This window comes from Protomyctophum bolini, assembly GCF_963924005.1.
Source record: "Protomyctophum bolini genome assembly, chromosome: 10".
Taxonomy (NCBI): Eukaryota; Metazoa; Chordata; class Actinopteri; order Myctophiformes; family Myctophidae; genus Protomyctophum; species Protomyctophum bolini.
The window spans coordinates 4,138,342-4,155,330 of NC_137871.1; the positions used below are offsets into that span (position 1 = coordinate 4,138,342).

Here is a 16,989-nt window from a genome sequence, read left to right on the forward strand (position 1 = left end):
AGTGTAACGGTGGCGGAAACAGATATCGTATTTATCCGTCCGATCAAGCTACGTTGAGATGACGTGTTATTCACTACATTTGTTCGGATCGCTTAGTGTATCTTTCCGCATTTTTCCCAAGCCATTCGCCTGGTGTCGCCTGGTTAGTTGGAACATCCACGCCCATTCTACAGCATATAAGGCAACAGGAAATCTCAAAATACGTCATCATAGCCAGCACAGAGGATTTAAACAGCGCGATGAGCTTGTAGAGTAGTTAATTTTGACAGGAGGTTCCAGTCTGCACGGACAGATCTTCAAGCAAACAGCGCGATATAATTATAAACGAAACTTGCCAACTTGGCACGCATTGCTTCACTCCTTGTTAAATGTCAGAACGCTAATAAGTTAACTGATGTTACAGTTACTTTCACATAATGAGAAAGAAGTTAATTTGTAGGCTACTGTTCACCACACGACCAAATGCTATATTACAACTCGGCAATGATAAGCCCTTACTGATGAATGCACTGCAGGGTTATAAAAAAAAAAAAGAACACTCGCCTGCAGAATAAAATAGATATCCGATACATTCTTTTAATCAGAGCTGCATTGATTCATGCGGGGAATAGATTAATATCATCTCACTGTCATCTGTCTGAATGCCATGTGGAGAATGGATTTGTTATGATCATGGACAATACACGTAGGCATAGCTATTTAAATTTTCAACCATATACAGCGGATATAGCCTATATCCTCTTCGTCAGATGTAAATTAATTTCATGATGTCGTCATATTAAAATGATTCGCGGGACACGGCAAACTTGATTGATCTCATGATGAGATCAATGTAGTAGCCTACAGCCTACACAGCTACAACGTTGCCCATATTATAATTAATTAAGGTGAGCTGGCTTAAAACTGACTGGCCAAATTGCACGCGCTGATGGCATAATGTGGATTTATAGCCCTCGTGAGTCGTGACTGCTGTCTGTCTGTCAGACCGGCATGTCTGTGAACCATAGAATGCCATAGATAGACCATATGCCAGTCGGGCCGGGCCGTGTTCTGTCCTGGCTTTTATATATATCATTTTTTTATGTGCTGAACAATGTTAGGGACACATGCCTACATATTTTATCTGCGATTTGGGAACTATTTATTGATTCAGCATGAAGACTAAAGCCTTCTGAACGCTTGCGTAGATTCGTCCGCCACCTAAAGAGGTCCCGTAGGATTTGACGGAGTTTCCGACCAACCTACGCGAGCGTCAAGTTCACGGCCATTTCCATGAATTCCAAATTAATGTGGGAAATCCACGTAAATGCCTTTCCGCTAGTGTCACGTCATGTTATCATCGTAAATGCCGTTGTGAATCTGGCCCATAGTCTCTTGAATATAGTTTTCATTTAGTTTTAGTCACATTTAAGTCACCTGGAATGTTTTATTGTTAGTCTAGTTTTAGTCGACTAAATATCATACGTTTTTAGTCGACTAAATCTACAGTTGATTTAGTCGACTAAAATGTATTTTGGCGGGCCTTGATGCCGTCATAATGACTGTTTTTACACCGATCTACAAGCTTGTAGATCTGCTATTTTCAGCATACAACCAAGTGTAAAATTACTTATACTGGATCTCTTGTCCACTAGTCTCTTTTGTATTTGTTGACGAAATTGTCAGTATATTTCGTCTTAGTTTTAGTCACCATATAGCTTAGTTCTCATTTAGTTTCTATTTAGTTTTCCTCGGTGGAAAGAGGTAGTCGACGGACATTTTCCGTCTTAGTTTTAGTCGACGAAAATCAACACTGCTCAACAGTTCGCACATGCTTTGCGGACGAACTACTATAAAGGAAACTACCGGTATTACCTGCACCAGCTGCAGCAGATACTTCAGCACGTCATCGTTGGACAGAACCTCCAGCCTCCGGACCGCCAGTCTCCTGACCCGCTCGTCCACGAAATCCACCCCGAGCATCTCCAGCGCCACGGACAGCTCCAGCTCTCCGGGCCGCTCCCAGTGGCCCAGGAGCCAGTGGACGTCCTCCACCGCGGTGCGGTTCAGCCAGTCCACGCTGCGCAGGTACTGGGGCAGGTTGGAGGCGTAGAGGCAGCTCTCCTCCCGGAACCTCCGGAGACGAGACCTGTCCGTGGTGGCGGCCGGCGAGGGGGACCGGCTGGAGGTCTGAGTGGGATCAGCCGAGAGGCGGCGATGATGATGATGGTGGGAGGATGAGGACTCATGAGGCCGTGGTGGGGCTAGCAGGGCGGCGGTGGTGGCGGAGGCGGCGGTAGGGGGATTCGTGTCGACTGTGGTGGCGGTCGGGGGATTCGCGCCGGCGAGAGCAGCAGCAGTAGTACCGGCGGGGGGCGAATTTGGCGATGAAGAAATAAGGTTGAAATCCTCAGGGGAGGTGGAGGAATCAAGCTCGCTCGTGGTGGTGGAGGAGTTGGGGACATCAGACCGTCTTTTTGGAGGCAGCCTAGGGGGGGGAGGTGACGTGCTGGCGTCAGAGAGCGAGGAGGGAGATGCCTGCGTGAAGTAATGGAAGGTTGGGGCAGGGGAAAGATGGGGGCTGGTGCCAGGTGGTGCAGGGGAAAGAGGGGGACTGGTGCCAGGTGGTGTAGGGGAAAGAGGGGGGCTGGTGCCAGGTGGTGTAGGGGAAAGAGGGGGGCTTGTGCCAGGTGGTGCAGGGGAAAGAGGGGGGCTGGTGCCAGGTGGTGTAGGGGAAAGAGGGGGGCTGGTGCCAGGTGGTGTAGGGGAAAGCCCGGCGGGGGAGTTCGCACTACGCACACGCTCGGTCGCGTCAGAAACGCGGCCAGTATCCGGCGAACTCGGAGAGATACGAGAGGCCGGCGAGGACGTGGTAGCAGACGGCGCCGCCAGATCATTGGAGGACGAGGCGGCTTCGGAGGAGACGCGCTCCTCTGGGCAGTCCCACAGGGAGATCATGAAGACGTCCTCCATGAGGTCCTTCCCTTCCAGGCGGAGGTCCTCGTGGGAGCCGGACCGGCCCGTGAAGCTGTCCACGAGCGGCGAGTCCACGAGCGCAGCAGGAGCCTCGTCGACGAGCTGCGCCACAGGGACCACGTACAGGTGGAGCACCTGGTTGGACTTCAGACACTGTCGAACCCAGAGGAAGTTGCCGAGGGAGAAGTCGCCCGTTAAGAACTCCTCCCTCCCCGAGACCTTCAGGACCAGGCCGTCCAGCGGATCACAGTCGAAGCCCTGGTCGGCCATCACCTGTCGGAAGACCTTGAGAAGGATGTCGGGCGTCGCCGTGAGGTCCACCTTCACGGTGAAACTGATGCGGTTCAAGTGGTGGAGCGTGACGGGGAGCGTTCTGCTCAGGTGAGCCTGCAGGTCGTTGGGGACGGGGAACTCTGTGGCCCTGGACCATCGCCTCGACGACGCCAGGTTTCTGGGGCGGGGGGGGAGGGGGGCCTCGCCGTCAAGGCCGTGGCCAATCAGCTGGACCAGACCTTTCCGCAGCTCCCGGCTCTCCTTCGAGTCCACCTCGGACGGCTGCGTCGTGACCACCATCCTCGCCGAACTCGGAGAGATACGAGAGGCCGGCGAGGACGCGGTAGCCAGATCATTGGAGGAGGAGAAGGAGGCTTCGGAGGAGACGCGCTCCTCCTCCGGGCTCGGCGGCAGGGGGGGGGAGGAGGAGGAGGAGGAGGAGGATGTCGTCATCGTGTGGTTGCAGGTCAGGACCACGGGGAAACTGTAGCGGTCGAGGAGGATGGTGACGGCCATGGAATCGTTTACGTCGGGGTTGGTGGCCGAAGACAACTTGTCTGCTGGGTAGGTGAAGGCCTCCTTCACCTCCAGCTCTGGGTAGGGCCACATGTGGAGGGTGTGAGGCCCCTGGCTGAGGAGAGACCTGGAGAGATGGAAATATTAGATTTTTTTTTAGTCTTAAGTCTTTAAAATAGTTTTAATTTACTTTTAGTCACATTTTAGTCCCCTGGAATGTGTTAGTGTTAGTCTAGTTTTAGTCGACTAAATCTACAGTTGATTTAGTCGACTACAATGTATTTTGGTGGGCCTTCATGCTGTCGTAATGACTATTTTTACACTTGCTTAAAATTGCCGATCTACAAGCTCGCAACGCGTCGCGCTGCGACGCGTTGTGAGCTTGTAGATCAGCTATTTTCAGCATGCAACCAAGTGTAAGATGACTTATACTGGAGCTCTTGTCCACTAGTCCCTTCCTAACATTTTAGTCTGTATTTGTTTTGTTTTTGACGAAAATGTCTGTAGGCCTATATTTAGTCATAGTTTTAGTCATCATGACTTAGTTTTCATTTTGTTTCCATTTAGTTGTCGTCAGTGAAAAAAGGTAGTCGACGATCATTTTCGTCGTAGTTTTAGACAGTCGACGAAAACAACACCGTTTCATACAATGTACGAAGTAAACGCATATTGTAGTTTAAGGGCTCTATTTTCGTCCATGCTAAACCCCTTATCTCTAAACTATACTTTGCCCTTTCTTATACAATTTTTGAATAGACTTTGTATTATTAACTAGCAGCTACAGTTGAACTATTCAAAAATGTTTTTCAAAATAGATCAGCTAGTTACTATAGCTGATCTACAGTAGATCGACACGTTGTGAGCTTGCAGATTGGCTATTTTAACTATTAATTATTTTTTTTCAAAATAGTAAAAAATAAAAAGGAAAAAAAGAAAGGGGCAAAGCAGTTTAGAGATAAGGGGTTTAGCACGGACAGAAATAGTCTTGTTACTAAACTGTCGCTACACTCTAACAATTTATTAAAGAATAGTTGTTGTGATGTACTGTATCAGGAAATGTAAAAAAAAACCCAAAAGAGCATTCAGTAATGGAATGCCATGGTCAGATATTCAGGTATTGTAACTTGCTGGAGTTAGTTTGACAAACGGGTTTAGAGTCTTACTGGAAGTTTACTGCAAAAAAGCTTCTTTCCCCGAAAAACCAGATACATGAACGAACAAGGAAAACGCTAGCCACCCCCCACCACCACCACCACCTTTGCCCCCTTCCTGCACTGTTAAGCTCAAATTGCACCTCTATAAACTATTTCTGTTGTATATTTATGGAACATAGCCTATTGTGAAGTTGTTTACAAAAAATAATAATACTTGCTACTACAAGGAAAACATGCACATGTACATATGATACTATTTTTCTACTCTTTGTCTTTTTTGCACTCTATATTATATCCTTGCTGTGTTTTGCTTTTTGATGTTATATTATATATTTTCTGCTGCATTGTGTGAAGGAAGCCAAACTAAAATAAGTTTTACTCTTATGTACCTGTAGTCGTGTACACAAGACGTGACAATAAAGCACAACATTGAACCTTGAACAGACAAACATCTGTTCTAAACTCTTTCTACATGTAGAAACACATGCAACAGTTTTAACAACCAAATTGATGCTGAAACTTGAAAATGACACTTCATTAATGAAGTGTCATTTGAAGCACCATATGTTTCAGCATCAATTGCGTAGTGCACATGTATCAGAGAATGACTGAATAAAATACGAGGCCATGCATGGACATTGGATGCAAACTGACCTGTGGTCAATGAGCAGAAGGTTGACAAAGTACAGCACCTTCCCCTTCCCTTTCTGCTGGCCGTCCGGTGCCTTAGCATTGGCACCGCCGGCTTTGCTGTCGTTGGTGTTGATGGTGAGGCCCAGCTTGGTTCCGCGCGGCAGGTCCCTGAGCAGCATGTCGAACTCCAGCCACTCGTTCCACAGCACCTCGTCGGCGAAGGCCTTCGGAGAGGACACCACCGTGGAGAGAACCTTGTTGCCGAGAAGTACGGTGACTTCCACATACGCGGACTGAGGGGCTTTGTCGGGGAGCGTCGGGACGTCGAAGCCCAGGAGTTTGACCCTGAACCTCCGGTGGCAGTCCCACAGGGAGATCATGAAGACGTCCTCCAGGTCCTTCCCGTCCAGGCGGAGGTCCTCGTGGGAGCTGGACCGGCCCGTGAAGCTGTCGACGAGCGGCCAGTCCACGAGCGCGGGAGCCTCGTCGACGACCTGCGCCACGGGGACCACGTACAGGTGGAGCCCCTGTTCGGACTTCAGACACTGTCGAACCCAGAGGAAGTCGCTGAGGGAGAAGTCGCCCGTCAGGAACTCCTCCCTCCCAGAGACCTTCAGGACCAGGCCGTCCAGCGGATCACAGTCGAAGCCCTGGTCGGCCATCACCTGTCGGAAGACCTTGAGAAGGATGTCGGGCGTCGCCGTGAGGTCCACCTTCACGGTGAAGCTGATGCGGTTCAAGTGGTGGAGCGTGACGGGGAGCTTTCTGCTCAGGTGAGCCTGCAGGTCATTGGGGACGGGGAACGCCGTGGTCCAGGGCTCTGTGGCGTAGGCCTTTTCGTCTCGGCCCTTCAGCTCCCGTCGCCTCGGCGACGCCAGTTTTCTGCGCGTGAACGTGAGCTCCCCCAGCCTGTCGGTGGCCTCGCCGTCGAGGTCGTGGCCAATCAGCTGCACCAGACCTTTCTGCTGCTCCCGCCTCTCCTTCGAGTCCACCTCGGACGGCCGCGTGACCACCATCCTCACCGCCATGCGTCCGGTGGCGTCGCGCGACCATGGAACGTCTAACGTCCTTAGGATCTGATAGTCGTCGTAGACCTCGTACCAGTCCTGAGCCCTGGCGTAGAGCAGGATGTACTCTTCAGGGTCCAGCAGCGCCTGTGGGTCAGGAATCCAGTTCTGCTCCTGTGCCTGCAGACCAAAGAAATGATCAGCAGTGAAAAAAGTACTCCAATGTTTTACTTAAAGGAGAATTTCATGCTAGAAGGCTTTCTTACCTCTCGTTGCACCAAAGTGATCTAGGTGTTATTTTGTGCAAAAACGCATTATTGGGCCCTCATGGGCCCTCAATGTGGCACTGGGTTTTAGTGCTAATTCGCTTATTTCCATCGCTATGAAATCTTTTTTTTTGTATAAATCCTCTCTTCATAATGTCAACAGTATGTGTAAAGACACTACAACTCTCGTGTATCGCAAGACCTCACAAGACTTTGTGAGCTCCATGCAAGTGGATGGAGCTCACGAAGTCTCGAGAGATGGAAAAAAGCAAATTTAATAGCACTAAAACCCAGCACGCCATTCAGGGCTTGTGGTGGGGTATAGTGGGGTTCCATCTCCATGTTAACACTTAGGGTGCCATTTTGAACGTCATATGATATGACATATAAGATTACAGTAATATGAGCTGGGGGCTTGGGGTATGTCATATTGCAATTTTAAGCATGTTAAGAAGCGCTTTCGACACCCCGTGGAGTGCGCAAAACGGCCTTGAATTAGTCATGGGAGTGTTTAAGGCGTGTTTGAGAGTTACCCAATCAACATGTCCGTACTATTTTCTTTACCAGTCAGCTGATGTGACATACGGAATGCGCACTTTGGGGATCGTTATATTACATTTCTTCAGGCTGGCACCATAGAAGACATGACATATGACTTTGTCACATTTGGGTTAATTATTCCTATTGCACTGCATGCTGTCACCTTTATGCCTCAAAATAAGTTGTTTCTATTGAGAAACACCAGTAAAATTATATTTAAATTAATTTAAATTATAATTATATTATATTTGAAATGAGTAATGAGTTGAATGCGTGGTGTATGCCCGTGATCGTATGGTCTTCGCTCGTAGCATTTTATTGAAGAAGACTTTGATTGAGTGTGATACAGCGTATGAAAGCACACTTCCCAAGGATTATGGCGATGTTTTTATTTTTTTTAAGGTTGAGAAATGAAATAATTATGGCCGTTTCTAATCTCAACATTTCAAAAATAAAAGCCGTGGATGCGTCTTTTGCTGCGCTGTTGCCATGTCTCATAGAAACAAGTAAATAGGTCTATAAAAATAATCCCCAAATAAGCGCATATAACTGGTCTGTAACCTATTTTCTGTAACCTATTTTAAATTATTTTAAATTAAGTGCCATGTTTTTATTTTCTAGATAGTGAGTCTGCTATATCCAGATTAATTTTAATGACACCACATTAAAATAAAAGACATATTTTGTTGATTGTCCACAAATATAAAGTTTTATCTTTTTAAATATTTTCTTGCACATTGTTATAATGATCATTATATATCCGCCTGCAGTCAGAGTTCATAGTTTTAATGAATGAATGTGATTCATTGTGAGCTGGTAGATCTGCTATTTTCAAAAGTAAAATTTTAATTACATTTTTGTATTAGCCGTCCTTAGTTGGGCAAATGCATTCATCTGGGGATCCTTGACATGGGAATGTGCTGTGTGAGGATCACTGGTTTAAACAACATTAGGAGAAACCTTTAGAAACAAGAAAAGCAACCACAACTACCAATATTTACAAGCAACTTTACAGAAAAAGAAGCCGCTTATAATAAACAGACTTGGCAACACTCCAGCAGCGTCCCAGAGCCGCTCAAGTGTAAAATCAAACAGTGCTTTATCTTCTTTTTGCGTTTATGAGGTGCCTAGACCCACGTCTAATCGTTATGCGCAGGTCAAGGGGCTTAATAGCAAATTGCGCAAAGCGAAAATAATTAACATATGGACACTCCCACAATGCTAAAATATTCAGCAACGTCGTATTCCATATGTGTGTGCGTTCAACACGGGACGATAAGGCTTTCATAATACGATTGTGCGCAGAGCGAGGCCAATTTATGTATTACCACATGGTAAAACGCACCTTCAAAATCCAGCCCTTAGTGTGCTACAGTTTCTAGTGGACCAAGGATTTCTGGTGCTAAGCGATTAACATGGGACTTTTTTTGGGGGGGGGGGGCCCACAGCGAGGGGCCTCTTATAGCGAGAATCACACCGCATAAATCAAAAGAAAGCCTAACTTGTCCACTTCAATTAAAAAATTTTGATTATACCATGATTCTACCATCTTCCATTCTGGAGATATTGACCTTTTTCTAACACCTGCTTTTGCCTGCACGCTGCTCGTTTGAAAAAAACAACAGAGATATGGAAGCTTGAAGTTGACAGACATTGCCAGACAGATATAAAAATAACACAAATAATATCATATACTGTACATACTATACACTGAATGAAAGCCCTGAATGTCTACTTTTAGGAGGAAAACAAATACACGTTGATCCCATGTAGTTTGTCACTAATTGGCTATTGAATGCAGCTTGCGCCCACCAGAGAACTTTAGAGAAGGCATGGACCCGAATAACTATTATTCACAAAATAAGGCCTATAGCGACATGTACATACTATATACCGTATGAAACAGTAGACTCTCTGCTTTCATAAGAAAAATACTAATACTGTAATAATAATAGAAATCACACCCCAGTGAAGTGAGCAGTGCAATGTTGCACTGCTCACTTCACAACATTGCACTGCTCACTTCACAGGGGTGTGATTTTTATTATTACGAGCAAGACGCGCGAACGCGGAAAGCGAACGCAGATCGTAAATTGCAATAACAATTAGAATAAATTACAGACATGATCTGCAGGGTGTCATAGTTAGTGCTTGGACCACGCCAGCTCCATATATACAAAAGACGCCATCACACTCATGTCACCATGACTCAGCCATAACCATATAAGGAGTCCCCAAAGCAGGACCACGCCATCACACTCATGTCACCATGACTCACAAAAGGGCCAGGTCCACATCCACATAATACAGTAAGCGGGACAGAAAGCGGGACAGATAGACACACACACACACACACACACACACACACACACACACACAGAGACAGACGTGATCTGCTAGGTCTCATAGTAAGTGCTCACTGCGTTCGCAATTACAGTATTAGTTTTTTTCTTATGAAAGCAGAGAGTCTTGATGCACATATCTGATCATAAAACGGACTTGGAAACTTTCTTCTGCCTGCATCGTGGTCAGTCTCTCTCCTAAGTTGTTAGATAGAAAATATACATCAGCCTCAATCGTAGCCCCATATGTCCCCTCTCCCTACGCTCATTCTGTGATTCGAGCTACAATCGCAGTAACAGGGGGGGGGGCAACTAGGCTTTGAGGAAATGATCTTGCATAATCAACATTATTGTAGATCGGGTGCTGCTTTTTCTTTGCCCAAACATGTCCAGACATAACACTACTAACCTCACCGATCCAGTCTCGCGTCTCTATAAGGTGAGAGGCGAGACTGGATCGGTGATTATGTCTGGACATGTTTGGGCAAAGGACAATGATGATCGGGGTAAAGAAGCAGAAGCACGTCAACAATTATGCGGCGAGTTGATCATGGCGGTCCCTCGATAATGTGCAATCTGTCCATGACTGACTCCATGTGTGTTGCAAACGTTATGAAATCAAATGCCGATCGTTGCAGGTTTATATACGGGCAGAGAGCAAATCGCGTTATATCTTTTTCCAAGAATGAGAGAAGTGCAAGGCAAGCCTAATCCTATGCAGTTGAAAGCAGAGGGGACTGGGAGTGGGGGGGGAACTGCCAATGCGATCCAAGACGAAGAGACCCCCCCCCCCACAATTCTCCCTCGGGAGAAACCATGTAGAAACAGGAGGGGAGGGGGAATCGAGTGTATTCACACACACTAGAGCATGGACACATCCATTTTAGATCCCCTGACATCTGCGTTGGTCTATGCCGGACGGCCGTCTCCATTACGTCGTAATGGAGGGCTGCCTCCTCGCATAGACCAACCAATAGGCGGTGCCAGACGCTTCTCAGACCAACACCTCTTTTCAGCAGGGGGGGGGGTTTAACTCTTTGTAGAGCCGATCGGTGTTACATTATGAGTTGTCCGGGCGCGTATATAGTTGAACTACAGAAATCAATAAAAAGACGTATTTCGGACCATAAGACGTATAGAAACGGTATGCGCATAGCATGTTTGCGTATCATAAAGCGTACGGGTACGCTCTTAGCGTTCGATGTGTTAAATTTAGTTGTCATTTACAACTCATGTAAAAGTTTCACTTTCAGTACTAATTTGCAGGTGAGGGTCTATAGAACCATTTTGGTTCGAGTGGCAATCACCAAAATAAAATAATTGGCCTATAGGGGGCGTAGTCAGGTGTCAACCCCCATCAGCCCTAAGAAAATATTAGGGATGCACCGAAAGGGAAATTCTTGGCCGAAACCGAATACCGAATATAGGAAACAGTTGGCCGAAAACCGAATACCGAATAGCCGAATACATCTTTGTTGTAAAGCTACCTGATTATGACAAAAGACATGATTATGGCAAAACCTAACTTAAATAATAAACACTTATGGGTCCATTAAAAAACATCTAAATAATTGGAGGCTTTGTGATTAATTAATCTCAATTAATCACATTTTAATCGCATATCAATAGGCCTATTTGACCTGAGCAGTGAGCTTTTTTTTCTACATAAGCATAGGCAATAAAAACAAGTAATAATAATAGTGATAATATTATTTATATAAAGCTTCTCTCAGTACTTAAAGACACTTTTCAAGGAGAACATGAGAAAACAAATAAAAACAACTTTATTAGAGAAAAACTAAGACTATGGAATAAAATAAATTAAACTGGAATGAGATAGCAATATTCCAGAGGTGGGTTTGAATTTATAGGTGGTGGCATGTCTTTTTTTGGGAAGTGCATCGTTTTGACAGGTCTACCTGCTGTGGACAGTGACCCTGACCATTAAACACGGGACACAACGATACAGTCTATCATTCATTGTTAAAGCTCCAAATGATATTCCCATTCGTCTTTGTGTCTGCCCGTGTAAACGCAGCAGCGAGTGTGAGGTGTTGGGGAACGGATGCAAAGTACATAGTGTTAAAACTAACGTTAGCTCCCATGCTAGCTACTAGCTTCCCTTGTCAACAGAACACCACCACAGATCGGGTGGAAGCTGCTAATATCACGTTGCTTGTGCCCGTGGATGGGAAATAAGATTTAGAAGGCTATGGAATCGTGGATGAAAGCACAGATATGTGCAATACAGTTGTGTCGGATCTGCTGATCTGCTGCTGCCCGTGACTGCTGCTCGTGTGTTGTGTTGCGACTGTCGCTGACGGCTGAATGATGCATAGTTAAAGAGCGTCATAAGCATGCGCCCTTCCTGCGCTGAAAGTAGCAGATCTACAAGCTATCTACCCGTCGCAATGCACAGCGCGTTGGGCTTGTACATCTGTGTTTTTCTCGCAGTTTAGTTCGATTCACAACTTTAGGACCACTACTACTATTCGGTGATATTTTTCGGCTTATTTGAGCCGAAACCGAATAGGCCGAAAATACATTTTTAGCCATTTTCGGCCGAATATTTTCAGTGGCCGAATTTTCGGTGCATCCCTACAAAATATGTAACCAATCTGAACATAATGAGATATGCATGGATTCACAATCAGGAGTAGCATTTGGTACTTAAACCTTATTACACATATAATATTTGTTTCCACCCAGTATTGGTGTATATCCAGCTTCTATCCTGTTGAACCTAGAATGGTGATGTTGGTGCCTATACCTATGTTATCATGAATGACTAATTGTATAAAAACAAAATACATATAATAGGACAATATATAATATTTCACACAAATGAGACAATGCAGTACATGTGGCGAACTAAAGTTAGATATTGGAATATAATACACCACTCGTGTGTTATATTGGTTTACTTTATTAGTTATACTATGTACTGCCACTATAGGGGGCAGAGTAGCAGGTGTGTCTTAATTGTTCAGACTTGGTAGCTTGTTAGTTATAAGACTAAGCATACTGCAGAAGAGAATGAGCTGCACTGATTGCTCTCTTGTGGTATTGATATTTTGAAGGTAAGCAAAAAAGTTAAACATGTCATGAAGGATCCTAAAGTGTTTTTTATGAATATGGATAGTCATGTGGGATAAGTGGCCAAAGTAGGCTACTACATCCCAATAGTATGAGCTAAACCAAAGTAGCCTGTAGCTATAGCACAGGCTAAAACTATAGCTACAGTATAGCAATTATGCTGAGGAAGAAATTGTGTTTTCATTATTTTCATTATTATTACAATGGTAAATGTGAATGTAGCTATATGCACTGCTGACTGTTTTCTTGTATTAATATGTTGAGGCAAACTGTTAAATACAAAAGTTATATAATAATATAGTAATATAATAATATAATATTTTCTATATTCTTTCATGATATGACCCTAGTTTATCCAACATGTTGTTGGGCCTACACATAAACATGGGCACACTCTGGACCTGGTGATTTCTAGAGGGCTGAACATCACTGTGGAAAGGACTATTGAAAGGCCTGAGCTATCAGACCACTATTTGCTGTGTTTTAATATGACTGTCTCTGATCTAGAGAAAAACATCACGGAATATACCATAAAAAAGCGTTTTTTTAGCTCTTCTGCAGCCGACGAGTTCTCTCGTCATCTGGGGCCCCCCCTGCCCGATACCCCCCCAGTAAATGATATGGTTCAATTTTTTAATCTTAAACTAGAGTCAGCTCTTGATATAGTGGCTCCTTTGAAAACAAAAAAGAAACATAACACCAGAATAACACCCTGGATAAATGAGCATACACGCTCACTGAAGCAAGAATGTCGTAGAGCTGAGCGAGCGTGGAGAAAAAACAAACTCACCATCCACCTAGAGATTCTTAAAAAGTCAACAGTCGCCTATAACAAAGCCTTGCGTCTAGCAAGGCAGGCATATTTCTCTGGCATTATTAATGAGAACAAGAAAAATGCCAGAGTCCTATTCTCTACCATTGAACGACTTTTAAACCTTTTAAACTTTCCCGGGCTCTAAAGCTAAGTGTAATGAGTTTGCATGCTTTTTTGATAACAAAATCTTTAACATTAGAGCTGATATTATGAATGGTGCTGCTGCTAGCGCAAACCCTCAAACAGCAGCTAATGGTCCCAGAGTAGATCTCTCCAGGGGGAGCCTATTAACGTTCTGCGCAATTGATGAAGATGAACTCCGCAAAACCATATCACAGATGACATCATCCTCCTGTTCACTGGATAAAATTCCCACCACCTTTCTCAAAGAGGTCTTGGACAGTGTGATTGGAGATATCCTAAAAATTGTAAACAGCTCTCTACAATCAGGTGTCTTCCCAGACTCACTGAAGACTGCTGTAGTTAGGCCCCTACTCAAGAAACACAATCTTGATCCCTCTGTTTTGGGTAACTATCGACCCATTTCAAATCTACCCTTTCTGGGCAAGGTTTTAGAAAAATGCATCTTTCATCAATTGGATGTGTTTCTACAGAACAATAATGTGCACAACAAATTCCAATCTGGCTTTAGGAAAGGTCACAGCACAGAAACAGCACTTGTAAAAGTAATTAATGATCTTAGGGTGTCTGCTGACAAGAAACATGTATCTGTTCTCCTACTCCTAGATCTAACGGCTGCATTTGACACGATTGATCATTCAATTTTAATACAGCGTCTGGAACACTGGATAGGCCTGTCTGGTACGGCCCTGTCCTGGTTTTCCTCCTACCTATCAAACAGAAGTTACTTTGTCAATCTAGCCGAGTTTGACTCAGACAAACACGACATCAGCTCTGGTATTCCACAGGGCTCGATTCTTGGCCCTCTGCTTTTCTCCTTGTACATACTGCCATTGGGCGAACTCATTACCAACCACGGAGTCAATTTTCATTTCTATGCTGATGATACCCAACTTTATCTTTCTGTGGCTCCAGATGATCCCTGTGCTTTAGACCCGCTGTTGACCTGTCTGTCTAGCATCAAATGTTGGATGAGTGAGAACTTTCTCAAGCTAAACGAGGATAAGACAGAAGTTCTCATAATCGGTTCTAGTGAGCAGAAAGAATCAATAATAAGCAGACTTGGTAACCTGACTGTAGAAAGTAACAGTAAAGTAAAGAACCTGGGGGTTATTATTGATTCTGAATTGAATTTCAATTCACACATTAATCATGTTACCAAGATTGCCTTTTTTCACCTTAGAAATATTGCACGAATCAGAGCCTATTTGTCCTTGGACGATGCAAAAACGCTAATCCACGCCTTTGTTTTTTCTCGGCTTGACTACTGCAATGCACTCTTTTCAGGACTGCCTAAGAAAACAACTGACAGACTACAACTTGTCCAAAATGCAGCAGCCAGAGTTTTAACTAGAACTAAGATGAGAGAACATATTACTCCAGTTTTGGCATCACTGCACTGGCTTCCGGTTGTTTTTAGGATTGATTTTAAAATTCTTTTACTTGTCTATAAAGCTCTCAATGGTCTCGCACCTTCCTACCTACTTGACTGCCTGCCTAAATATGTCCCAAACCGCCCCCTAAGGTCTTCCACTGCCGGCCTGCTCGCTTTGCCAAAAAAAATGGCAACTAAAAAACACGGGGAAGCAGCTTTTTGCTTCTACGGGCCGTCGGTATGGAACAAGCTCCCACTGTACCTTCGTCAGGCAGCCTCTGTAGACATTTTTAAAGCTCAGCTCAAGACCCACTTCTACAACATTGCTTTTAATTGATCTTTTATTTTTTGTTATTCATGTCCTCACTGCATTACTGCTTGTTTTTAATGTTGTTGCCATGCTTTTCTTTTATCCTCCATTTCTCTGTAAAGCACTTTGAGCTGCATTTCATGTCATGAAAGGTGCTATACAAATAAAGTTTTATTATTATTATTATTATTATTATTAACAGAAAACTAAACCTGGATAAAGTATTTGGCTGGGACAACGAAATGGCAGTTGTGCATTTTGTGCCAAAAGCAAACTGAGGAAAGACTTGTTTTCCCTCTTGCAAATCCAGTTGCCAGTCGTAGAGAAGGAGCCTACACAGACATCATAGGCCTTGCAAGTCAGTTCAGAGCAATTGACGCTTCTCCCCACCCAGAGGTAGAACTTCCAGATGCATAATCCATGAAGCTAAATCGTGCATCCTGGCATACAACTTGTCTGCATCTTTACAGGGCAACAGCACTTGACAGTGCAAAAAAAAAGGCATTCTGGAGGTGCTGTGGCATTGGCAAGAAGATCATGCCGGACTGGTGCACCTGTTAATCGTTGTCTCTTTTGTGGTGAAGAAACATATGCAGCAGACCGTTCATTCCAGAAGGTAGAACTCACCCAAGAGATAAACGACAAGGCAGTTGCGCTGGGAGAAGACCGTATCGTGGCACTCCATGACTATCCATATTCATAAAAAACACTTAAGAATCCTTCATGACATTTTTTGCTTACCTTCAAAATATCAATACCACAAGAGAGCAATCAGTGCAGCTCATTCTCTTCTGCAGTATGCTTAGTCTTATAACTAACAAGCTACCAAGTCTGAACAATTAAGACACACCTGCTACTCTGCCCCCTATAGAGCGCCGCAGTCCCGCCCCCTTTCAGAAAAGCGAGTGGCCCAGGAAATGAAACCCCAATGCATTCTTCCATCGGCACTTCTAATATAATTTATTTAAAGGCGGTTACGCCGCGGACAATGCCAATTCGGATCATGAGAAATCATGACAATGAACACAATGTTTTGGGCCGATCAAATAATTTATAAGACGAAAAACAAAACAAATAGTGTTGTCTCCTGCCTTTATTTTCTTCTTTCTAATGATTTGATCGGCCCAAAACATTGTGTTCATTGTCATGATTTGTCACGATCCGAATTGGCTTTGTCCGCGGCGTAACCGTCTTTAAATAAATTATATTAGAAGTGCCGATGGGAGAATGCATTGGGGTTTCATTTCCTGGGCCACTCGTTTTTCTGAGAGGGGGCGGGACTGCGGCGCTCTATAGTGGCAGTACATAGTATAACTAATAAAATAAAATAAACCAATATAACACAGGAGTGGTGTATTATATTCCAATATCTAACTTTAGTTCCCCACATATGTACTGCATTGTCTCATTTGTGTGAAATATTATATATTGTCCTATTATATGTATTTTGTTTTTATACAATTAGTCATTCATGATAACATATAGGCACCAACATCACCATTCTAGGTTCAACAGGATAGAAATTAGGCGTAATGTAGTAATTCAATGTACATTGGGCAGCCATCTT

At 44.4% G+C, this 16,989-nt stretch overlaps 1 protein-coding gene across 1 annotated transcript in view; it reads right to left on the minus strand.

Moving 5' to 3' along the window:
• LOC308322846 (phosphatidylinositol 4,5-bisphosphate 3-kinase catalytic subunit gamma isoform-like) overlaps positions 1-16,989 on the minus strand; it is a gene marked incomplete at both ends in the record, with an annotated part of 33,783 nt that overhangs the window by 15,585 nt on the left and 1,209 nt on the right. Inside the window, 2 exons of the mRNA XM_080774336.1 lie at positions 1,855-3,871; positions 5,553-6,718. Of these exons, the coding sequence (XP_080630462.1) occupies positions 1,855-3,871; positions 5,553-6,718 (3,183 nt within the window). The remainder of the gene's footprint in view (positions 1-1,854; positions 3,872-5,552; positions 6,719-16,989) is intronic.